The 26,741-nt window shown below is 42.1% G+C and overlaps 1 protein-coding gene across 2 annotated transcripts in view; it reads right to left on the bottom strand.

The window, feature by feature from the left end:
- The window catches only part of AP3B1 (adaptor related protein complex 3 subunit beta 1), a 524,279-nt gene that overhangs the window by 273,142 nt on the left and 224,396 nt on the right, over nucleotides 1–26,741 (bottom strand). For both annotated transcript variants that reach the window (XM_073623849.1, XM_073623855.1), the window contains exon 13: nucleotides 19,574–19,706. In XM_073623849.1, the coding sequence (XP_073479950.1) occupies nucleotides 19,574–19,706 (133 nt within the window). The remainder of the gene's footprint in view (nucleotides 1–19,573; nucleotides 19,707–26,741) is intronic.

Below are 26,741 nucleotides of genomic sequence, written 5' to 3'. Positions count from 1 at the left end.
ACAAAGTCTACAGGAATGTGAAGTAATGCGTTCTTTCCATAGGGGTGTCTTCAGTTACATGGGAGTATTGAAATGCTTGTCTGTAGTCATTTTCAGTGACATTTCAGAGGTAAATACTCTTACCAGCTATGGTGGACCCTACAGGCTTGAGACCCTATGGAGTATGGATCAGATGCTGCTCAGGTACTGGACGTAAGAGGATGGGGCAGGTCCGATATGGTGTCCCCAGCTCTCGGTCCGTGGATTCAACAGGTACTCTGCAACCAAGCGATTGTCTCCCAAAATACTCCCGCGTAGGCTCCAAAGGACAACCATATAAAAAGAAGGGGGGGAAGGAGGACTCCAATGGTGCAAGTCAAACCAGATGATTTTATTAATAAAAGGTCAATTATCAGATATTGGTACAATAAAAGTGATCACAAAAAGGGGATATTAAAAGTAAAGGCAATGTGGGATACAAGGAATGCTAGCCCAACGCGTTTCGACACTAGGTCTTCAACTGGGGCAAAACTGTATCCCCTCACATTGCCAATAAATAAACTTGTATGCCAATAGTCCATCCTCTAAAGAGGCAGGGTTAGGCAAATGGCTGAATGGCACGCTCTGCAAACAGGGCTCGATCATGGCTCTAAGAACCGTAAACTATAGCATGTGTGATAATATTCTAACGCTTAATGGTTATAAACAAGTTAGTTAAATAAAAATAAAATTCCATGCTGTGGTTAAAAATGGAGGCCGGGCGTGTGTTAATGCGCTCCAAGCCTTAACATGAATTGACACCATGTGACATCAATTGGCCAGTAAGGCGCGGTCATAATACTTGGTGTGAGTGCACGAAGCCTTGCGCCATGCGTAATACGTGCGCATGCCCGGAAACGTCGAGCCGCGCAACGCCACCATCACAACAGCTGAGCGGTGCATAGGCAAGTGTCACTTCCTTGTACGGACTAGCCAGTGAAAGGTCGAGACCTAATAACAAGATCATGTGACGCCCCACTCTCTCACAGTATAGGTTAGCGTCCCGAGACCGAAAAATTACCATAGTGTATTGTATGGTCACGTGTTATTACCCAAGGTGGATACCCAATGATAAGGGTCAAAAATCCCCTCAATGTAAATAATCACAGAACGTGAATATCACGTGGCCACCTATAACCAAAAGCAAAAATACATGGTGACAACATCATGTGTATTACTTAACTTCCGGGTGGGAGAAATGGAATACACAAAAATCAATATATCCTAACATGATAGTGTTCCCTAGATAAAAGATCATAACATAGCCAATTCTCTAGCTGGAGAGTGTACTCACACACTCACCAGCAGAGGGGGCCATGGATCAGCATGAGTAAAAACAAATAATGGAATGAGTAATAGACAAATGAAAAGATGGGAAATTAAAACAATGAGTGTAAATACGAAGCACAAACAATCCCGGATTGGGATAAATGCCTCAATACAATAAAATTACATATAGTAGGTATGATGTGCAAAAATGTATAATGAATGAGTACATATGTCCCAAGAAATTTATTCGCAGGAACCAATGAAGTGATAGAAATGTATTAAAGGAAACTAAATATGTATAAACATAGTAAGTAAGATCAACTTACTAGAACAGAGCTGATGTTGGACTGAAAGAAAGATGAAGGTGTGGTGGTAAAAGAAAAATTAATTGGTTGATAAAGCAATTAAGGTCCCAGTCTACATTCATACCAATATTTTTTTTACTTTAAAGCGGAGTACCACCCATTTAAAAGTCAGCAGCTACACTTTTTGTAATTTTTTTTTTTTTTAACTTTTAATAATCAGACATTTACCTGTTCCACGGTACAGCGATGCGGGTGCATGAAGCCTCGCTCATCTCCCCCTCCTCTCCGCGGCGACGGCATTCTAATTGTGGGCGTCCGGCTGTGGCTTCACAGCCGGAAGCGCACTGTGCATGTGCGAGCAGCTCGCTGTAAATGGCCGGGCAACCTTCTGGGACCTGTGACGTGTCCCAGAAGATTGCAGGGAGGAAGGGGAGAGAGGTGATGTTCCTTCCAGCGCCAGGGGAGGAAGTGGGAGCTGGGTGCCTCTAAAAACAGGGTACCCGCTCCCCCCACAAAAATGGCATGCCGGGGGTCACCAACACTTAAAGCGGAAGTTCAATTTTTGGGTGGAACTCCGTTTTTACCACTTCAATACTGGGCACTTCCCCCCTTCCTGCCCAGACCAATTTTCAGCGCTGTCGCACTTTGAATGACAATTGCGCAGTTAAGCTGCGTTGTACCCAAACAACATTTTTATCATTTTGTTCCCACAAATAGCTTTCTTTTGGTGGTATTTGATCACCACTGGGGTTTTTTTTCTTCGCTAAACAAATAAAAAAAAAAAAAAAAAAAGACAGAAAATTTTGAAAAAAAAAGTTTTTGTTATAAAATTTTGTATACAAGTAAATTTTCTCCTTCACTGATCGGCACTGATGAGGCTGTACTGATGGGCACTGGTGAGGTGGCACTGACGAGGCATTAATATTCAGCACCGATGGGCACTGATTAGGAGGCACTGGCAGGCTTTACTGCTGGGCACTGATTGGCATCTAGAATGGCCATTGACTGGCACCTTTAAAGTTAATACCTGGTGGTCCTGGGTGGCAATTCATGGTCAGCATCCCTGGTGGTCCTGGGTGTCCACTCTCGGTGGGCTGCGCTGATAATCAGCGCAGACCCTGACCCCCGCCCGGAGAGCAGCCGATCGGCTCTCCTCTACATGCGTCTGTCAGACACGAGTGGAGGAAAAGCTGATAAATGGCTCTTCCCGTTTACACTGTGATCAGCTATGATTGGACACAGCTGATCACGTGGTTAAAAGTCTTTGTTAGAGGCTCTTTATCCTGATCGGAGATGCGGTGCGTCAGACTGACACACCACATCGATCGCAGGTTATCCTTATCACATCATATGACGTCCGATCAGGATAACGTAACCACTTTGTGCACGTCATATTGTTATATGGCAGGCGGGAAGTGGTTAATGACTTGCCAAAAACATCCCTATGCATTACAGAGTCATTAATAGATTAACATGCAGTTAAAGTGTTACTAAATCCACAACGGTAAAATCAGTCTGTATATGCAGTAAAACATGCTTGTTATACTCACTGTGGAACCTAAGGGGTTAATTCTGCACATTGTGTAAAATGGCTGTTTGATCCCTTCTCTGATCTTCCCCTTCTTTCACAGTCCCAAAACATCTCCTGGTAGAACAGACCCTTGAGGGCAAGCTATACGTGCTCAGTTTGATGTGTATTGCTAAAGAACTTTTTTTTTTTCTTGGGAGAGTGCATGTGATCAGCACAGGGCCAATCAGCACTGCCCAGACAGAAGATCAGGGGTTCTGCAGCCTCATAGGATAATGAGGGGAGAATGAAAACACCTCCTACAAGCTTTCAGCCAGACACTGATAGAAGGCACAAGACTGCTCTAACTGCTGATGAGAAAAGGTAATAAGTAGTTTATATTTACTAAGACTATTGCATTTCCATGTTCTGTGTACAGTGGGAGACCAGATATAGTAAATGCTGGGTCCTGGGTTTAGTAACACTTTAATGAAAGTGAATCCTTACTTTTTAATGTTTATTCCACTGCCATCCCCTTTCTGTCCTGTAGATGGCAGGAGAAACTGAGCTTTGGATGAGCAGCCCTGGCAAATCATAAAACAAGCATGCGGCCTTGCTCCCAGCCCCTGCATATGCAGTCCTCTCTTTTCCATCTTTGCAGAGCGATGACCTGCGAGAGGGAGCGCACTGCGCCAAGGATGTATCTTATGTCACAGCAATCAGAGTTAAAAAAACTTTTTACAGCAATCTTTGCTGTATAATATAAAATGGATTCAGGCCACCCGATCACTTCTGCAGGACTTCAAAGATGTGTTACTGTTTCCTCCTTAATTAGCTTGTAAAGATTTTTAATGTATCACCTATATATATATAACTCATTTATTTTTTATAATTTCCTGATATTTAATACAAAATTTGGGAGGTTATATTGTGTCCGTGTGGAAATTATCTATTGTTATATATTTTATCATTCCTAACATCCCACGATAAACATGTTTTAATCCTCTGGGAATTCTGTTTTCAGTATGCTCTGCAGTGTCTTAAATATAATTTTAAGTTTAACGTCGGCTTCACTGTCCAAACAGTAAAAGGAAAAAAAAACCCACAAGCAAAAAGGGCTAAAGAAAATTATTTATCCAGAGCAGTGCGCAGTGTTACTTCATAGGGTTTATCAGAAATGTATTTCCCACGTGTCTTGTGTGATTAGGCTTGAAAAACAGAGCTCATTTAAATAGGAGGCATGCACTGTGAATATAGAGGATTCAAAAATGATTTGTATGGTATTCTACTGTCACCTGGTGGAAGACGAGGACCAGCTGCTAATTACATAAACAGAATCACAAACAAACAAAAAAAAAAAAAAAAATCACAACCCATGGTCAGAAGACGGCAAGCCAAAAACATTTGACATTTTAAGTATAACCTGGTCCCATCTTTTCACAAAGGCCTTAAATCCTGAATACTTCTGCTGTTCTCAGAAGCATACAACCAGCTCAGACTTATTTAAAATGGACCTGAAAATGAACCACTATAGTGAAAAATACCATATTCTGGTAACTGTATGGAGTGTTGGCATTCACTATAAGATTTTTTTTTTATTTTTTATTTCACAAGCCTTTATTTATTTCGCCATCTCAAGCTGCCCAGCAAAAATGACAGCTAGGATAAACTATCAGGCTACATGCACATACACGTAAATAGTTGTATGCCCCTGTACTTGTGCAAACGCAGATGCTTCTCAGCATCTGCGTTTACCCAAGCATGAGCAGATGCTGTATTGTAACTGAACGCGGAACTACTGTGTTTGTTTCCAGGAAATTACATCATGCATGCATCATAAATGCTGATGCATAGTTCACACAATTACAGGGGTGTACAGCCATTTACTTTTACTATTACTGGTTGTATACCCCAACTGCAGCTTTCACAGTGCTTTTTATGCTATTCATATTTTATGCCTAATTACATCCATGTGGCCTTATATTGACAGGTGCTTAAAACAATCTTGTATTTATTTATATGGCTTAAGCACTGTTGCTCCAACAGCTTAAAGCAAAACTCAAGTTAACCACTTGACGACCGCCTCACGCCGATTTACGTCGGCAAGGTGGCACGGACAGACAAAATCACGTACATATAAGTGATTTGCCTTCCGCGGGTGGGGGGTCCGATCGGACCCCCCCCCGGTGCCCGAGGCGGTCGTCTTTTGTCCAGCGGCGATCAGAGGTGAGGGGGAGGCCATCCGTTCGTGGCCCCCCCCCCTCGCGATCGCCGCCGGCCAATCACATCATTCCTTTGCTGCTGTATGCTAAACAGCAGCAAAGGAAATGATGTCATCTCTCCTCGGCTCGGTAATTTCCGTTCCGACCCGAGGAGAGAAGACAGGTATGTGAGTGCACAACACTACACACACACAGTAGAACATGCCAGGCACACTAAACACCCCGATCCCCCCCCAATCACCCCCCCCCCTCCTGTCACAAACTGACACCAGCAGTTTTTTTGGTTTTTTTTTTGGTTTTTTTCTGATTACTGCATTGGTGTCAGTTTGTGACAGTTACAGTGTTGGGACAGTTAGTATTACCTCCCTGTAGGTCTAGGATACCCCCCTAACCCCCCCTAATAAAGTTTTAACCCCTTGATCACCCCCTGTCACCAGTGTCGCTAAGCGATCATTTTTCTGATCGCTGTATTAGTGTCGCTGGTGACGCTAGTTAGGGACCTAAATATTTAGGTTCGCCGTCAGCGTTTTATAGCGACAGGGACCCCCATATACTACCGAATAAATGTTTTAACCCCTTGATTGCCCCCTAGTTAACCCTTTCACCACTGATCACCGTATAACTGTTACGGGTGACGCTGGTTAGTTCGTTTATTTTTTATAGTGTCAGGGCACCCGCCGTTTATTACCGAATAAAGGTTTAGCCCCCTAATCGCCCGGCGGTGATATGCGTCGCCCCAGGCAGCGTCAGATTAGCGCCAGTACCGCTAACACCCACGCACACAGCATACGTCTCCCTTAGTGGTATAGTATCTGTACGGATCAATATCTGATCCGATCAGATCTATACTAGCGTCCCCAGCAGTTTAGGGTTCCCAAAAACGCAGTGTTAGCGGGATCAGCCCAGATACCTGCTAGCACCTGCGTTTTGCCCCTCCGCCCCGCCCGGCCCAGCCCAGCCCAGCCCAGCCCACCCAAGTGCAGTATCGATCGATCACTGACACTTACAAAACACTAAATGCATAACTGCAGCGTTCGCAGAGTCGGGCCTGATCCCTGCGATCGCTAACAGTTTTTTTGGTAGTATTTTGGTGAACTGGCAAGAACCAGCCCCAGGCAGCGTCAGATTAGCGCCAGTACCGCTAACACCCACGCACGCACCGTACACCTCCCTTAGTGGTATAGTATCTGAACGGATCAATATCTGATCCGATCAGATCTATACTAGCGTCCCCAGCAGTTTAGGGTTCCCAAAAACGCAGTGTTAGCGGGATCAGCCCAGATACCTGCTAGCACCTGCATTTTGCCCCTCCGCCCGGCCCAGCCCAGCCCACCCAAGTGCAGTATCGATCGATCACTGTCACTTACAAAACACTTAACGCATAACTGTAGCGTTCGCAGAGTCAGGCCTGATCCCTGCGATCGCTAACAGTTTTTTTGGTAGCTTTTTATTGAACTGGCAAGCGCCAGCGGCCTAGTACACCCCGGTCGTAGTCAAACCAGCACTGCAGTAACACTTGGTGACGTGGCGAGTCCCATAAGTGCAGTTCAAGCTGGTGAGGTGGCAAGCACAAGTAGTGTCCCGCCCATAGTGCCCTTCCTGCTGCATTCGCCAATCCTAATTGGGAACCCACCGCTTCTGCAGCGCCCGTACTTCCCCCATTCACATCCCCAACCAAATGCAGTCGGCTGCATGAGAGGCATTTTCTTTATGTCCTCCCGAGTACCCCTACCCAACGAACCCCCAAAAAAGATGTCGTGTCTGCAGCAAGCGCGGATATAGGCGTGACACCCGCTATTATTGTCCCTCCTGTCCTGACAATCCTGGTCTTTGCATTGGTGAATGTTTTGAACGCTACCATTCATTAGTTGAGTATTAGCGTAGGGTACAGCATTGCACAGACTAGGCACACTTTCACAGGGTCTCCCAAGATGCCATCGCATTTTGAGAGACCCGAACCTGGAACCGGTTACAGTTATAAAAGTTAGTTACAAAAAAAGTGTAAAAAAAAAAAAAAAAAAATATATAAAATAAAAAAAAATAGTTGTCGTTTTATTGTTCTGTCTCTCTCTATTCTGTCTCTCTTGTTCTGCTCTTTTTTACTGTATTCTATTCTGCAATGTTTTATTGTTATTATGTTTTATCATGTTTGCTTTTCAGGTATGCAATTTTTTATACTTTACCGTTTACTGTGCTTTATTGTTAACCATTTTTTTGTCTTCAGGTACGCCATTCACGACTTTGAATGGTTATACCAGAATGATGCCTGCAGGTTTAGGTATCATCTTGGTATCATTCTTTTCAGCCAGCGGTCGGCTTTCATGTAAAAGCAATCCTAGTGGCTAATTAGCCTCTAGACTGCTTTTACAAGCAGTGGGAGGGAAAGCCCCCCCCCCCCCCACTGTCTTCCGTGTTTTTCTCTGGCTCTCCTGTCTCAACAGGGAACCTGAGAATGCAGCCGGTGATTCAGCCAGCTGACCATAGAGCTGATCAGAGACCAGAGTGGCTCCAAACATCTCTATGGCCTAAGAAACCGGAAGCTACAAGCATTTTATGACTTAGATTTCGCCGGATGTAAATAGCGCCATTGGGAAATTGGGGAAGCATTTTATCACACCGATCTTGGTGTCATCAGATGCTTTGAGGGCAGAGGAGAGATCTAGGGTCTAATAGACCCCAATTTTTTCAAAAAAGAGTACCTGTCACTACCTATTGCTATCACAGGGGATATTTACATTCCCCGAGATAACAATAAAAATGATTAAAAAAAAAAAAAATGAAAGGAACAGTTTAAAAATAAGATAAAAAAGCAAAAAAAAAATAAAGAAAAAAAAAAAAAAAAAAAGCACCCCTGTCGCCCCCTGCTCTCGCGCTAAGGCGAACGCAAGCGGCGGTCTGTCGTCAAACGTAAACAGCAATTGCACCATGCATGCGAGGTATCGCCGCGAAGGTCAGATCGAGGGCAGTAATTTTTGCAGTAGACCTCCTCTGTAAATCTAAAGTGGTAACCTGTAAAGGCTTTTAAAAATGTATTTATTTTGTTGCCACTGCACGTTTGTGCGCAATTTTAAAGCATGTCAATGTTTGGTATCCATGTACTCGGCCTAAGATCATCTTTTTTATTTCATCAAACATTTGGATAATATAGTGTGTTTTAGTGCATTAAAATTTAAAAAAGTGAGTTTTTTTCCCCAAAAAATGCGTTTGAAAAATCGCTGCGCAAATACTGTGTGAAAAAAAAAAAATGAAACACCCACCATTTTAATCTGTAGGGCATTTGCTTTAAAAAAATATATAATGTTTGGGGGTTCAAAGTAATTTTTTTGCAAAAAAAAAATAACTTTTTCATGTAAACAATGAGTGTCAGAAAGGGCTTTGTCTTCAAGTGGTTAGAAGAGTGGGTGATGTGTGACATACGCTTCTAAATGTTGTGCATAAAATGCCAGGACAGTTCAAAACCCCCCCAAATGACCCCATTTTGGAAAGTAGACACCCCAAGCTATTTGCTGAGAGGCATGTCGAGTCCATGGAATATTTTATATTGCGACACAAGTTGCGGGAAAGAGACAATTTTTTTTTTTTTTGCACAAAGTTGTCACTAAATGATATATTGCTCAAACATGCCATGGGAATATGTGAAATTACACCCCAAAATACATTCTGCTGCTTCTCCTGAGTACGGGGATACCACATGTGTGAGACTTTTTGGGAGCCTAGCCGCGTACGGGACCCCGAAAACCAAGCACCGCCTTCAGGCTTTCTAAGGGCGTGAATTTTTGATTTCACTCTTCACTGCCTATCACAGTTTCGGAGGCCATGGAAAGCCCAGGTGGCACAAAACCCCCCCAAATGACCCCATTTTGGAAAGTAGACACCCCAAGCTATTTGCTGAGAGGTATAGTGAGTATTTTGCAGACCTCACTTTTTGTCACAAAGTTTTGAAAATTGAAAAAAGAAAAAAAAAAAAAAAGTTTTTTCTTGTCTTTCTTCATTTTCAAAAACAAATGAGAGCTGCAAAATACTCACCATGCCTCTCAGCAAATAGCTTGGGGTGTCTACTTTCCAAAATGGGGTCATTTGGGGGGTTTTGTGCCACCTGGGCATTCCATGGCCTCCGAAACTGTGATAGGCAGTGAAGAGTGAAATAAAAAATTTACACCCTTAGAAATCCTGAAGGCGGTGCTTGGTTTTCGGGGCCCCGTACGCGGCTAAGCTCCCAAAAAGTCCCACACATGTGGTATCCCCATACTCAGGAGAAGCAGCTGAATGTATTTTGGGGTGCAATTCCACATAGGCCCATGGCCTGTGTGAGCAATATATCATTTAGTGACAACTTTTTGTAAATATTTTTTTTTTTTTTTTTTGTCATTATTCAATCACTTGGGACAAAAAAAAATAAATATTCAATGGGTTCAACATGCCTCTCAGCAATTTCCTTGGGGTGTCTACTTTCCAAAATGGGGTCATTTGGGGGGGGTTTGTACTGCCCTGCCATTTTAGCACCTCGAGAAATGACATAGGCAGTCATAAACTAAAAGCTGTGTAAATTACAGAAAATGTACCCTAGTTTGTAGACGCTATAACTTTTGCGCAAACCAATAAATATATGCTTATTGACATTTTTTTTACCAAAGACATGTGGCCGAATACATTTTGGCCTAAATGTATGACTAAAATTTAGTTTATTGGATTTTTTTTATAACAAAAAGTAGAAAATATCATTTTTTTTCAAAATTTTCGGTCTTTTTCCGTTTATAGCGCAAAAAATAAAAACTGCAGAGGTGATCAAATACCATCAAAAGAAAGCTCTATTTGTGGGAAGAAAAGGACGCAAATTTCGTTTGGGTACAGCATTGCATGACCGCGCAATTAGCAGTTAAAGCGACGCAGTGCCAAATTGGAAAAAGACCTCTGGTCCTTAGGCAGCATAATGGTTCGTAGCTCAAGTGGTTAAAAAACAACTTTGGGGGGGGGGGGGCGTGGCCTGACGCAGCATGGAGTAGGACGCATAGATATAGAGCTCCGTCCATCACTCCTAATCCTCATCAATCCTGTGTATCCTGCATCAGCAAATCGGCTGGATTGTGTCCCTGGGACACCTGGAGCAGAACTATCCGGTTCTTGTGGGGAGAGAGCGCGTAACGGCCCGAACGGAGCGGCGATCTCCCGCCCGGCGGCTCACCAAATTTAGACCGCGGCTTCGGCCTACCACCGGAGGTCGCGGCCATCTTGGTCCTCCTCATCTGCGGCCCTGCCTGAAGCCTACATCACTATACAGGTACCTAGCTGCGGGATAACCCCCTGGGAGAACACTATTGCACTTATCCCCCTGACTACCAGCCTATATACTCATCAAAGGCCCAGAGAGAACGGCCTGGATTGCGGCCTAGACCCCTGTGCTGAGACCGGCGGCCATTTTGGTACACCTACCTCCTCTGCCTGTACTGTAACATAGCCTGCGGTCCTGCTCTCCCCCTCCACCACTGCATGCTCGGCCCTCTGTGTCCCACAGGGCATAGCTCCAGTCTGCCAATACCACTGAGAAAGGAGGGGTAATACCCCACATACGGACACAGCAAGATTAACTCCTGTCCCCACTTTCCCAGATACCCTAACATCTGGGCATCATGTCGCCATCGAAATCTCAGAAGGCTGCCGTATCTAAATTGGACCAATACCGCCGACAGGACAGGGAGGAACAGGCAGAAAATGATGGCGACAATACACATGGCGAGGAGCGCACAGCGGGAGACACAGAAAAGCTGCTGGAAGCAATAAACCTCTGCAGAACATCACTTGCCTCACAGATAGAAGTCAAGGTAGACATATCCTTGATCAGACAAGACTTCCACAAACTCCGAGACCGCGTTAAAGAAACTGAAACCCGCATCAGCGACATGGAGGACACCATTCCCCCAATGAGAACGGAGGTGCACCACATGAAGCAGCAAATCCAACAACTATTCTCCAAGCAAGAAGACCTTGAGAACAGAAGCAGGAGATGTAACCTCCGCCTCATTGGTCTGCCGGAGGGGGCAGAGGGTAAGGATCCCACGCTTTTCCTGGAGCAGTTGCTCATCAAGACCTATGGTAGAGAGGCCTTCTCCCCCATGCTGGCAGTTGAAAGAGCCCATCGCATGCCCGCCAGACCGCCGCCACAAGGAGCCCCACCGTGTACTTTTATAGACAAAATGCTCAACTACAGAGATAGAGACGCTGCCCTGCGACTTGCAAGGGAAAGGGGCAACATCCCCCTAGGCAACGTAAAAATTGCGGTGTTCCCTGACTTTTCGGCGGAGGTGCAGCGACGCAGACAAAATTTCATGGAAGCAAAGCGCAAACTTAGAAGCCTCAACATGAAATATGCCATGCTGTTTCCAGCGCGTCTCCGAGTGGAACACGACGGCCGAGTTTCCTTTTTTGAAGATCCTGCTGAGCTGATGGCCTGGTTGGAACGCAGAAACAACCTGGAAAAGGCGGATTAAAGTGTCTGTGAGTATGTAACCATACGTTAATCTTCCACATGCACACCCCTGACACAGATGCAACAACAATCCACTATCATTCTCCACTGAACACCCACCCCTATTTACTTCACCAGTTGTTACCGTTGTGAAGAATAGCCCAAGGGGTAGAAGGACACAGTGCCTACACAAATATCTACATATACTCCCCTCTTGTGGGCTTAGATCCAGTTTGTATTCTGCGGATCATTTCTGATACACAATGCTGGAACTTTCCTGGGACAAATCCCTAAATGATCGAACTACACACATTACTTTTTACATCTCAATGGAGCTCTGGACTACTGTAGTCCTACAGTCCACAAGCAGAGTGCAGCGTACTCAGCCCCCATACAAGTCTGAACCTGGCGGCCCAAGAAGAAAATACCACAACAACACCAATCTTGATAATGTGCAAACTCCAACTACACACCTGAGTGAAGAGAGGTTAGCCCTCTCTGCGTTTTTTCTTCCATGGAAAGAGAAGTTTGGAGGGGCACAGACAACCATCCTACTTCAAGTACTTTACTTTCATTATTTTTTTTCTCAATATGCCGTCAGGGCTGAGACTATACAGAAAGTTTTGTTATGGGTGAATGCTAGCATCAGTTGGGGAAGATGCAAAGCAGGGAGGGGGGAGGGGGGAGGGGAAACCTACAAGTTAAATTTCAATGTAAGTGTTTTAATGTTTAAGCGTATGGTGCTGACATACCTTTTGTTTCACTGGTGTTCAGATGTTGCATACAGTGAGTTACATCACACAACCAGAAAGAATATAACCATTTCTGTTTTTCTCCAATTAAGGAAAGTAGGGTGTAGATTGAGATCACAAAAACGTATTCTATTACAACTCCCGTTCCTATATAAATATGTTACCCTTCAATATAGTGTCAAGTCTGGGTTTGTGGGGAAAGCATTGTCATGCATACACACCGAGACCAATTGGAGAGAATACGTATCAGGGGGGGGGAGGGAGAAACTAAAAAGCCAGATCCAACTGCACGTGCTCCGGTTAACCTGTGTGTGACAATGCTATATCCTACGTTTAACTGGTGCTCAATCGCTACCCATAGCATGTTATACCGCAGATGTATTGGAAGTCCGATACTTTCTGTTCTGTTTCTTCTAAGGAAAGGGAGCCTCAGGCTGGGTGCACAGAAATCCGTCTCATTTTATTTATTGCCCTTTTATTATTTCTTCTTTTATCACGCTATCAGATGCAAAAACATAAAGAAAAATCTGTTACTGATGCAGGCTAGCACTGACTGGGTGGGGGACGTTGCTGGGAGGGGGGAGCGGAAAAGGGAAGCTGAAAAACTAGACTTAAACGTGCGCACTTTAACTGCTACGTCCACAACACCAGCGCGTCCCGGTCCCATCGGGTGTTTACTGGACAAATATAATATGTTATATCACGCATCCCTGCTGTTTAACCTTCCTACATCGTCCCGCTACAATGGGGCTAAAAGCTACATTAACATACTAAAATATAAGCACAAACAACAATGCCTAAAATATCACTGAAGTTCCTTACATGGAACGTGAGGGGATTACGTGATAGAATTAAACGGGCGGCAGCCCTTGCATTTATTAAAAAGCAAAGAGCGGATGTGGTGACCCTGGTGGAGACCCACATTGAGGGTAGACTTCAGATGACACTGCGTCGCCCGTGGGTGGGTTGGGCATTCCACTCGACCCATACATCACACTCGAGAGGTGTCTCGGTACTTATCGCAAAAACAGTGCACTTTGAATTATGCGAGCTACACACTGACCCACAAGGTAGATTTATATTTATATCCGCTAAATTACACGGGGAACCCTTTTTGATCCTAGCTGTCTATGTCCCTCCCCCATTTTCCACTTCCATACTACTAGAGGGAATCTCCTTTATAGCAAAATACCCAACAGCTCAGACAATATGGATGGGAGATTTCAATAGTACACTTAATGAGGAACTGGACAGAGTGAGACCAACTCCACCTGCTACAAACCCCCCCAGAGACACTAAACTTGCCAGGCTTTTCTCACCTTTTCACTTGATGGACACCTGGAGGCATAAACACCCGCACACGCGCAAATACTCCTGCTTCTCAGCAACACACAATACCATGTCAAGAATTGACTTTATTTTTATATCCCAAAATCTGTTAGCACGTCTCCTTGAGACAGAGTTTGGTCCTAGACTGCTCTCGGATCACGCTCCATATTGGATCACCCTCACCTTCCATATAGATAAACCACCAACTTCATGGCGCCTTAATCCGTTCTGGCTGACGTTGTTGCCAGAGGATGACGACTTGTCGGCCGAATGGGAGACCTTCTTTCGGGAAAATACAAGCACTGCCTCTTTTCCGATAGTATGGGAAACTTTTAAAATACACGCCAGGGCTACCCTAATAACTCGCATCAACAAGATCAAAGCAAACTCATCAGATATATATGAGAGGGCGGAGACTGAATTCTCACGCATAGAACACATATATCAAAATGACCCATCCCAAGCTAATGCCTCCCACTTAAAACTACAATCTAGAATCATGAACCAACTCCAATACGAAAAAGCAAGACAGAAATTATTTTTTGCCAAACAGAAATATTTTGAGCAGGGTGAGAGAGCTGGAAAACTTCTGGCGTTTCTAGCTCGAAATGAGGACAAACCCTCAGTGGTAATTGCACTGCATAGCCCAGAGGGGCAAAAAATCACAGATCCTCCTGTTGTGTCATCCAAATTTAGGGAGTTCTTTATGGACTTATACAATTCTAGGACCCAAGAGGGACCAGATGATATGATCTCCTTTCTGGAAGGAGTAGCATTCCCTCAACTTACGCTTGAACAAAGGGAACTTCTAGAGGCCCCTCTCACTAAAGAAGAAATAGACGCCGCAATTGCAAGTTTCGCCAAATCTAAATCCCCTGGCTCAGATGGGTTACCCATAGAATTTTACTCACATTACAATGAAATAATCACCCCCAAACTGCTTACCCTTTATAATGCCATGTTTCAACAATTCACCCTCCCACCCTCTATGGGTGAGGCCACAATTGTCTTGATACCTAAACCGGGCAAGGACTTGGGTCACCCGGAATCCTACCGCCCTATCTCATTACTACAGGCTGATATTAAGATTCTGGCCAAAATTCTAGCCATGCGACTCAATCAAGTGATACTCAACCTTATACATGCTGACCAGGCAGGTTTTATGCCGGGACGTAACACTTCCTTTAACCTACGGAAATTATTTATAAACCTGCAGGCCACACATGAGAATGTAGGCACAAGAGTGATAGTCACCCTTGATACTGCCAAGGCTTTCGACTCGGTTGAGTGGGGATACCTCTGGTGCTGTCTTGAACGATATGGTTTTGGTCCAAACTTTATTCAATGGGTACAATTACTATACCAGAACCCCACGGCCAGAGGGGTGGCAAATGGATGGCCGTCTCAGAAGTTTGACCTCCACAGAGGCACGAGACAGGGCTGCCCATTGTCCCCACTACTGTACGCTCTGGCTGCGGAACCACTGGCTGTTTCTATCCGGACAGACCCAGAGATCATAGGATTAAAAACTGGAACCCTCACAGAAAAAATCAGCATGTACGCTGATGACACACTACTTTATTTGGCGGACCCAGGTCCTTCCCTCCACCGGGCTCTTCAGACAATTGAACGTTTTGGGAAATTCTCGGGCCTCAAAATAAATTGGGGGAAATCCCAAGTTTTACCAATAGACACTTTCCCACCCACGGAATTCCAAGCCACCCTACCATTACAAAGAGTAGACACAATTAAATACTTAGGAATAAATACCTCCAAAAATCCAGCAGACTACATAACACTAAACATTAAAATTATATTCCCTTATTAAAACTAAAACACAATCGTGGACTAGACTACCCTTAGGAGTATGGGGCCGCATTAACCTTATAAAAATGATACTACTCCCTAAAATATTATATATACTCTGGCACACCCCAACATACATACCTCTAAAACACTTTAAAATAATGGAGTCCCTTCTCAAGCCCTTTGTGTGGGGAAAAAATAGACACAAGATTGCATGGCAAACCCTCAAAAACCCAACAGACATGGGGGGTACAGCACTTCCGGACCTTAATCACTACTATATTGCGTCCCAACTCTCCCAACTTTACCATATAGATAAGGTGGACAGTGAAAGATTCCGGATGCTAATCTGCCCACAATGGGCCCAAGGAACCTCAGATTCCATATATGCTATCACTGTGGGCACTAAGACCAACGAAGGTAACACACACAAAACATCCCTGTTGTATCAATACAGACGCATCTGGGAACTCGCAAACAACAAACTCAATATACCCAGACACAACGACTTCACTCCCTTATGGTGCAACAGAGACCTACCAGAGCTCCATAATATTCATGACCCGAGACCTTGGTTGGAGAGGGGTATACTCTACTTACACCATGTCTGGTCAAATGGAACCCTTAAAAACTTTGACACCCTTAAAGAGGAATTCCATCTAGCCAACAACATGGTATTCAGATTCCTCCAATTGAGACACGCAATACAGGCACAATTTCCGCAACCCCCACCACAGTCAGCCCCCAATCCCCTAATAGCAATCATAAAAGACACAGACCCAAAAAAATTAATATCCTGTTTCTACAACACGCTCACTATCCCAATAGCCACAAAAATAATATACGGCCTCAAATCCCGCTGGGAAAGGGATCTGGGTAACCTAGAAGATGAGGAATGGGAAGAAGCACTGGACACATGTAAAGAGGTATCTCCCAAACTGTCAGACAGGTTGACACAATTAAATATAATACACCGTACATACCTAACCCCGCATAGGATAGCCAGATACAAACACAACTGTCCAACATTGTGCCCAATGTGTAAGTCCACAGAGAGTTCGTTCTACCATCTACTCTGGTCATGCCCTCAGATACAGGGCCTATGGAAACAGATAGTAACCTTCCTTCATGACAACATGGGTTCACCTGTGACACTGGACCCCAAACAATGCCTGTTGGGTGTGTTCCCAAACCCAATGGAAAAATACACCAAGGTATTTCTACAGGAGACCCTGTTCTCATGCAGAAAGATAATAGCTAGGAAATGGATGCGTCCCTTACCACCCGAGACTAAAGAATGGAAAGCAGAGGTAAATGGGACACTCCCATATAAACGGGTGATATACATCAATAGAGGATGCCCAGACAAACACAATAGAATTTGGGATCGATGGCTACAGGACTCGGAAACTTGCTCATGACCAATATAAATTTCTATGCACTGGAGAAACACCTCTCCTCAATGAAAATACTATAATTATACCCTATATTAAACGATAATATCAATAGAGAACATCAGAAGAAATGTACTACAGACCATTCATGTATGTAACCATCTTTATATCACGTACAATTACATTGCAATGTATACATGTATAAATACGTGCAAATGATATGACTTGTATGTATTCTGATTCACAATAAAAAACTTTGTTGGAAAAAAAAAAAAAAAAAAAAACAACTTTGGGAAAAAATTCCCCTAGCAGATGGGCAGGTGGTGATCTGCCCCTCAGCATCATCACAACCCAATGCAGGTATATGGACCCTGCTTTGCTCTTGATGAGGTTAGGACTCTAAACCGTTGAACCAAGAGGTAGAAGAAGTTACAAGGACCAGTCTAACTCCAGAGAAGAGCAGAGGATCAGGTACATAAATCATTATTTTTGTTCCCCTAATGAGCAGTTTGTTAAAAAGTTAATCTGGCAAAAAAAAAAAAAGACACGCTCAACGCGGTGAGGGCTTGTAATACCAGCGCAGTGAAAATCCTCCTCCCCTCCTACTGCAAGACATTGGATCAGAGCAGTAAATGATAATGTGCATGGATGAACTTTTTTGCCATAAATAGGAAGCCGTTTTACTAAAATGTGGTGTCAGTGGACCTGGTTTATTATATCAGTGAGATATCAGGCACTCCTTGATGAGCCTTTAGTTGCATAAGCAATAAGTTGGTGGCACATAATTTCTATTTTTTCTCTTTTCTCCTCTTTTTTTTTTTTTTTGGTTTGGTTTTTCCTAAAAATATGTAAAAAAAAACTGTTAGGGCCCCTGCAATGCTCTCCCACAAGCGACACACATTATTGGTTCTATATAGAATATCTCTGATCAGGTGGTCATTTTTTGCCAAATCAACTAAAAAAAAAAGATCGGAAATTTTGGAAGGAAAAAAAAAAAAAAAAAAAAACTTTTCTTTGTTTCAGTTATAAATTTTGCAAAGAAATTATTTTTCCTCATAAATTTAGGTCAAGATGTATTCTGCTACATTTCTTTGGTGAAAACAACCCAAATCAGTGTATATTATTTAGTCTGTAGGAAAGCTGTAGAGTCCACAAACTATGGTATAGTCCTGAAAATTGATCAATCCCTATGTAACCTAATTTCCTAAAATGTCAAGACAGTACAGAAATCCCCCAAATGACCCTTTTTTGGAAAGCAGACAATCCAAGGTATTTAGTAAGAGGCATGGCGAGTTTTCTGTAGTTGTAAATTGTCTTCATAATTTTTTTGAAAATGAAAAATGTAAACAATATTTTATATATATAGCATTTTGTTTTTACACACTGTCATACCATATAACTTGTGTGGCAGTGATCAGGAACACTGACTGGTGACAGTAGGAAAAAAAAAATTATTTTTTCTTTTTATTGTAATTTTTTTTTTTTTTTTAAACACACTGCGATTAGAGCAATATAATGTTACCATAATAATATTGTACTTCTCTGGGGAAATGATCATGATTTTCTTTTTCTCTTCACATTACGATTGCTTATAGCAGTGAATTACATTGGAATTTTACTGAATTAAACTGATTAATTCTGTTTGCTTTGTTGTAATTAGCTTAGCCAAAGCTAACCACATGGTATAGATGGGCTGTGATTGGACCTGTCTGTGCCATGTGATCACACTGACCAATCACAGCTAGCAACACAATTGTACACAATGGATGGCATGAAAGGACGCTAGCCATCGTTTACAACCGTCATGTGACCTGCTGTGATTGGTCACAGAGGTCACATGGCACTGGCGGGGAGCCAGTATACTTATCAGTCATCGACTGAGTGGTGCCTTCTGAGAGGACGTCATATGACAACCACTCAGAAGGGCGAATATCCCACTCATTCTTTGGCCGGGCATTGCTCATTCACAGTGTTGCTGCATTACATGTCTTTTCTGCAATAAAGGGCCTCCCTGCTTGCAGTTTGTGACAGCAGAACTTTAGTTCAGCTTTAATGTAACTTGCTTTTGTTCAATAGAGACTCTACAAAAAAGTCATAGTTTTCACAATCAGTGCTATCAAGGCACATCAGAGTTACCCACACAACTTAGAATCCTACTCTTTTTTTTTTTTGGATGACTAAAGCTGTGGTTAGCAGTGGGGGAGAATTGGAACAAAGGCGTGTTTGATTTCCATTTTTACACTGTAGCTTTTTTTTCCCTGAATTCTGCATTTTAAATTACAAACTGCAAAAAGGAACATTACAGATATGACCACTCTGCAGATCAAGAACTACTATACTGAAAATGCCCTGCCAGTCACAAATAATAAACCAAGGTCTGCAGGTTGTCCAAATCTGCAGAGTAAATGAAGCAAACCCCTACAAATATTATAACACACAGAAGGCAATCAGGAAGTATGTCACACAAAAATATAAACATCTTCACAAGGAAAAGATGGATTATCTTACCATCTCTGTTTGACAATAGGTACACAAGGCCATTAAGACAGGTGTCAGTCACGGCAGATATATTGGTTGCACATCTTCCGATCGCCTGAATTGTGGCTGCAGCAAACTGTTTGTCCTGGCTTTTTACATAGGTCTAAAAATAAACACATTTATACCCGTTACAAAAAGGACTTTAAAATTGCATTACGGATTTAGGCAGCACAGTGACAAGTGAATCCACATGGTAATGAAGTATCAATCTTCCCTATCTATTCCCCACTTCTACAATTTCATTTCACAGAGGAGAAGCATCTGTGAATCCATAACATTGTTCTCATCTCTGGGGACCCTGGGGCTTCTGAAATGTTTGACTTTTCACTTTCAGTATTGACATATCAGTTACTTGTAAAAGGAAAAAATAAAAAAATAGAGTTAAAAGTGTAACTAAAAGCAAAACTTTTTTTCCCCCATTTTGGATGCAGCAATCCCCATCAGTTTTTGTGCCCCATTAGAGAAATTTCCCTTCACTTCCTATTCCACAGCCAAAACAGGAACTGTGAGGAAATACCTACCAAGTAAGGGAATCCCAATGTGTCCCCAGAATTAGTGTCCCCAATGGAAGACTCTGCCCCTAATAGGGTACTGATGTCAATCCGAATTTTGTGATTTTTTTTTCTTACTTGCACAATCAATAACGGTAAACAGGACAAATAGAAAGAATGAATCTCCCTAACGGGGACCCAGATAAAAACTGTCAGGTGTTCTAATCCCTCTCAAACCTATCCAAACCGAAAAAAATATTTTCCCTTAGTTTAGTTACACCTTAACTGTGAGTATGCACTAATTAATATTTGTAAGTACTCAATGGAGCCAAACACAGCTAACAATAGTTTGGAATTGGAGATGGCAGTTTGATATGTGGTACTTGTACTGTTAAGGGTGAAGCATACGTATGTAAACTCAAATCACTAAAAATCTCGTATAAGCTTTAAACAGAATTTCAAAACCTAATAAAATATCATTAAAATAATATCAGGCCATCCTGCCAAGAAGGCTCTCATTCAGGCAATGCCTGTCAAAAGTTGACAATGCTCTTTCCATCTCCCAACTGTACTTCTGCGTTTTCACACTATCACATGCTACCCAGGTGGAGACTACAACTCATATTTACAAACACACATTACAAAAGGTATGGTCCATTGTTGTCACCATCATGAAGGCCACCCTGAGAGATGCCAAGCAGCCATCACTGGAGTGCATGTAGACAAAGTAGCTGAAAAATGTTGCAGCTGATCAGCAGCAATGAGATGCAACAATGGATAAAAAAAAAAAGGTTGAAATAAATATTTGAAGTGATTGTAAAGGCTCAATGTTTTTTTGCATGAAGGTAAAAAAACCTTGTGCAGCAGCGCCCCCCCCCCCCCCCCCCAATATGATCCAGCGATGTGCACGAGAGAATAGAGTGGACCAATAAAGGGAATAGCACAGGTGAGCCATGCTCCGTGTGAATGGACACACAGAGCAGCATCTTTGGGGCCGTGCGGGAGCTCCTAAACCGTCCCTGCCATTGAAACCAATGGCCAGCGCTGCCGAAGCGCCTGCAAAGCGATTCGGCAGTGGTGCTTTGCAGGCGCTTTTAGCCCTTTTTCCGCCGCTAGAGGGGGTTAAAAGTGCCCCGCTAGCGACCGAAAAGCAAAGCTAAAACTGCGCCTCAGTGTGAAAGTGACCTTACAGCCTCTAAAAAGAAAAAATGAGTGGGAATTTAAATGAGGCACAAAAGACATGTCTCCATCCCTATATTGGTTACAAAGAGGAAAAGTTCAGGACTTTAGATGAAGCATATGACAGACCATAAAATGTATAGGCGTATTTATTGTCAAGGAGTATACCTAGCACATAATAGATACATGCAAAATTCATATATGTACAAAACACAAATACATTAAAAATATATATATATATATATATATATATATATATACACACACACACATATAAACGTGTTGGTGTCAAAGCACATGCCAGTGAGTGGTATACAGGGCTCCATATGATGAGTAAGAAATAATAATTAAAACTAGGAAAATAAAAAGAACATGGTAGATTGAAGTCATGACTGCATCCTAAATAGGCCCGACGGGTTTCATGTTATAAACCACTCTTCAGGGGCGACTGCGTCAGCATTTCGAAAAACGACCAATAAATCTAATAAGAAACCTCAGAGATAATGTATATACGTATAATAACAAGGAAAAGGAAGTATCAAATCCACGAAACTTACAAGGAGCTAATAAGCAAGACATACGGTATGGTCCAACCATGGACCCATGGGGTAGCCTGTCTCAGGAGCTGAGGTAAGAAACCCGCAGGCAAGGCACACGTGCACAAAATATCCCACATAGTGGAAACCTCCATAGGTACTGAGTAATTGCGCATAACCCCAAAGTCTGGAAAAAAATGTATAAATAGTGAGAATCTCACATATGAAATAAAACTAATACAAGTAGAGGTGAGCACCTTGCACCATAAGAGATTGTGGAGGTATATATAAGGTGTAAAGATGTGAAAGTAATTCAGATAATGTGGAGGGAGAGCAGGCAAGATAGTGAACAGAAATACAAGAGTGTTGATAGTATCCATGACGTGATACGCAGCATGCACGAATGTGCAGATAAGAGACTGTGACAGTGAGGGGTACTTATGTGTGCACATGCCCAATGCATGCAGGGCCCAACCAGCGTCACGTTGGCGTGACAAAAGAGGAAGGGCAGTCAAAAGTGGGCAGCGGAAGCTGCCCACAAGTGGCGCCAAATTACCTCCCCATGAGTCAGCCAAGATGGACTAGATGCCCACATGATGGCGCCAGAGGATGTCGTCACACATGAGCGTCAAGGCATGATGCCGATGTGCAGTGATCGACCCGCCCGACTGCCCAGGTCCCATCTTCAATGGAAATGTGGGGAGGAGAGAGGGGGGGGCGTGCAGAGCACATCATAGCTCCACAGCTTATCTGCACATACGTGCATGTTGCATATCACATGGATACCATCAACATTCATCTACACATTAACATAAGATAATCTTTGCTGGCTATGCTATGGTGGTTTGTGTACTTATCCAGCATACTTTTCTTATCACATCTCTGCCCTTATGGGTATCGAGCATGGGGACTTTTGTATTACCCTGCGCACTCTTGTAATTCTGTTCACTATCTAGCCTGTTCTCCCTCCACATTATCTGACTTACTTTCACATCCTTACACCTTATATATACCTCCACAATCTCCTATGGTGCAAGGTGCTCACCTCCACTTTTATTAATATTATTTCATATGTGAGATTCTCACTATTTATACATTTTTTCCAGACTTTAGGGTTATGCGCTATCACTCAGTACCTATGGAGGTTTCCACTTTGTCTTGCTTCTCCATTTTGTAGGATTGGATACTTCCCTTCCTTGTTATACAAATTTACATTATCTCTGAGGCTTCTTATTAGATTTATTGGTCGTTTTTAGACATGCTGACACATTTGCCCCTGAAGAGTGGTTTATACCAAGAAACACGGGCCTATTTAGGATGCAGCCATGACTTCAATCTACCATATTCTTTTAATATTCCTACAGTTTTAATCATTATTATTTCTTATTCATCATAAGGAGCCCTGTACACCGCCCACCAGCATGTGCTTTCACACTAACACATTATATGTGCGTGTGTATATATATATATATATATATATATATATATATATATATATATATATATATATATAAATATGAGAGAGAGAGAGAGAGAGAGAGAGAGAGAGAGAGAGAGAGAGATAGAGAGATATAGATAGATATATATATCTATAGATATAGATTATCTATAGATATATCTATCTATATCTCTCTCTCTCTCTATCTCTCTATCTCTCTCTCTATCTATCATGTATTTGTGTTTTGCACATATATGAATTTTGCTAGTATATATTATGTGCTAGATATACTCCTTGACAATAAATACGCCTATACATTTTATGGTCTGTCATATGCTTCATCTAAAGTCCCGAACTTTTCCTCTTTGTTTACATCTTCTAAAATTACCTCTGAAACCATTTAGAAAGTACGAAGGCATATTTTAGCTATAAAACACATTAAATAAGATAAGGAGTGTTTGCGAAATACTGTACAAATACACATTTAGAGAGCACCAAAAAAAAAAAAGGGAGGTACAAACTTTTTAGAAACTGTGCACAAAATGGAGATTACACAGATGTACATAATATAACACACACCAGTGTCAGGCTTAAAAAAAAAAAAAAAAAAAGTATAATAATGAGCACTAAGAAACAGGAAAAAAAAGTAGTTCCAAGTGTGTTCTTCTGTACGGTGAAAAATGTTAAAAGCAGTATTAAACCCAAAAGAAAACTTTTTTTCTATCGCATCTTCCCAATTCTTAGATAAGATGGCTGCATTAGTTACAATTTTCAGACTTTCTTCTATTTTCATCTGGTGATTCAGCCGAAAAGCTCTCTTGCAGTTACAGGCATGAGACAGACCATTTAACACTGGCAGAGGTGCTTAAAATGACAAGATATTAATTTATGAAAAACCTTTAACCAAAAAGGATTAAAAAAAAAAAAAGGTTTCCTGTAACTGATTAGAATGTATTAGCTGGAGTTTTACTTCAATTTGTTAGTGTATCTAAATCTGCTAGTGAATCTAACACTTCCCTCGCCCAAGACTGACAATTTTGCTGTCCAAACCTACCCCCCTGTGCTTCTTCTTTCAGAGTGGTGTCTGTGTAATGCATCAGATGTGTTACTTAGTAAAAACAGAGGGAAAAAAAAAAATGAATGCAGCCGCAACATCTAATTATTGGCACGCTGCAGTATACCAAGTTTTTGGTTTGGGGTTTAATAACGCATTAAAGTGATCAAACATGTTTTCACTGGTCAGAAAGAAAAATCTGATGTGTTCAAATCTGCAGTGACCATTACAAGGGCAGGCAAAGTGTAAAAACCGATTTGTGGCCTGCTCGGCACTGTGGAAAAAGTGTGTGAGAGCAATGTAAAACACAATGAAGGCCAGAAATAACACTGAACACCTTCTATATCTTGAATGGATCAGTACATTCTCCTTACAGGCCTCATAATAGACCATAGCCTTCATGTAAGGACACACTAGTGAAAAATTAAAGTAAGTAACTTTATAAAAACCCAATTTCAGTTCCCAATGGTGTCTTATTCAAAGAAGAAAAAAAAAAAAAAAAAAAAGACACAAAGAAATGTCCACTGAGTGCAAAAAAAATTACAATGAAGGCATATGTAATAAAGTGAAAATTTTTAATATTTCACCAGTGTCCTTTTACACAGACGATAGATTTTGTGTATTGGCCATCAAACATTTTTAGGATGCCTTTGGAGAATAAAGCCCCATAATACAGCATCCTGCTAGATCTGAATTGCAGCTGCAGCTGTGCCCATCAAAGAGAAAATTATTCCAGAATTTTAAAAAAGGATTCTGCATAAACATTTTTTTAAAAAATGGATGCTTAAACGCTACTTCTCTGGTGGGTGCCAAACGATCTACAACCACTCGAGGATTCTTCAGCATCTCATGCCATGCTTTTTGGTTCCATCTGCCAGTCCCGACATCACCTGTGTGCCCCCCATAGGGGTCAGTGGATGGAACCACAGAGCACTACAAGTGACCAAGAATCCAACATAACTGGAGGTATTTTTCAAGAGTGCAAAAATCAGTCAGCGCCTGATGGAGAGTTAAAGAGGAAGTAAACCCTAATGTGTTTTTTCTGTATATGTAAACACAAGTGTTTTGCCTTTTAATTCTATTTTAAACTGACTGTGTTGTTTTACAGGGTGAGGGTTTACGTATACCGTATATACTCGAGTATAAGCCAAGTTTTTCAGCACATTTTTTAGGTTGAAATCCCTCCCCCCCCCGGCTTATACTCGAGTGAGGGTGTGGCCTCATTGTGCCCATCTGCTGCCGCACTGTGCCCATCTGCAGCTGTCCCCTTGATAACTAAAACAACGGTGTCTCCCGCTGTGTCATGCAGTCTGTTCGGTGGCCGTCCATTGTAACAAAGCCTCAACTCCTCCTCGTCCATGATAGACTAATGCTGGGAAACTGTATCAGAGACACACCCGCTGTTCGTTATCAAAGGTACGGCTGCAGATGGGCATTGTTTACCCAGTAGCTGCCCAGTAGCTGCTGCATTTCCCACCCTCATATCAATACCACATTTTATTGTGGTAAAATTAGGTGCCTCAGCTTATATTCAGGTTGGCCTATACTCTAGTATATATGGTACTTAAACATTCTGGCCAATGAAATGTAAACTAGGGCTGAAACAACTAATCGATTAATCAACAACTAATCAATTATGAAATTAATCAATTACTATTTTCATAATCGGCCAGTAACATAATTGGGTTAAAAAAACTAAAATGAGCCCTTTATAGTGCAAAAAGAGCAAATAATCGCTACTGTATATATTACTTTTACATTTCTACAGTAAAAAAATGAACCCCTTACAGTAGAGATTATTTGCTTTTTCAGTACTATAAAGGGCTAATTTTAGTTTTTTTAACCCCATTATGTTACTAAACATCCTTAGACCTGGTTCACACCCATGTGTTTTTTGGTGCTTTTTGCAGAAACGCACTACAGTTCATTTACATGGTTTCCTATGGGACACGTTCACATCTATGCTTTTTTCAGCCGTTGCGTATTTGGAAAGGGTCAGGGACTTTTTTAATGCAAAACTGTGCTTTTTTGGTTCAATATACTTCAATAGAGAAGCTGCAGAAATGCATGTAATGATTTTTGCAGCAATTTGTGTTTTTTAATTTACCCAACAACAAATTGGCCAAAATAAAATGCAAATCGCAGCAAAATTACGTGCGCAAAAATCAAAACGCACAGCAAAAAGCACTGCAGAAACAGATCAAAAGCAAACTGCATAGGCGTGTACCGAGCTTTATGCTGGCCACACGGATCAATTTTCAGACTAGAATATTCAGATGAAAAATCTTTGTACATTCGCTGAATGAAAGAATGTTGTTTGAAATTTTCACTTGTTTTTAACGTTCTGTTTTTTAAAATGAATGTAATTTCTGAATAAAAACCACATACACTGTCTGAAAATTCCTTTCGCCAAGATGTTTTTTTTTTTTTTCAAATTTTC

This window comes from Aquarana catesbeiana, linkage group LG01 (assembly GCF_042186555.1).
Source record: "Aquarana catesbeiana isolate 2022-GZ linkage group LG01, ASM4218655v1, whole genome shotgun sequence".
NCBI lineage: Eukaryota > Metazoa > Chordata > Amphibia > Anura > Ranidae > Aquarana > Aquarana catesbeiana.
The sequence above is the reverse complement of the archived record's forward strand: the minus strand, read 5'-3'. Positions and strand labels throughout refer to the sequence as shown.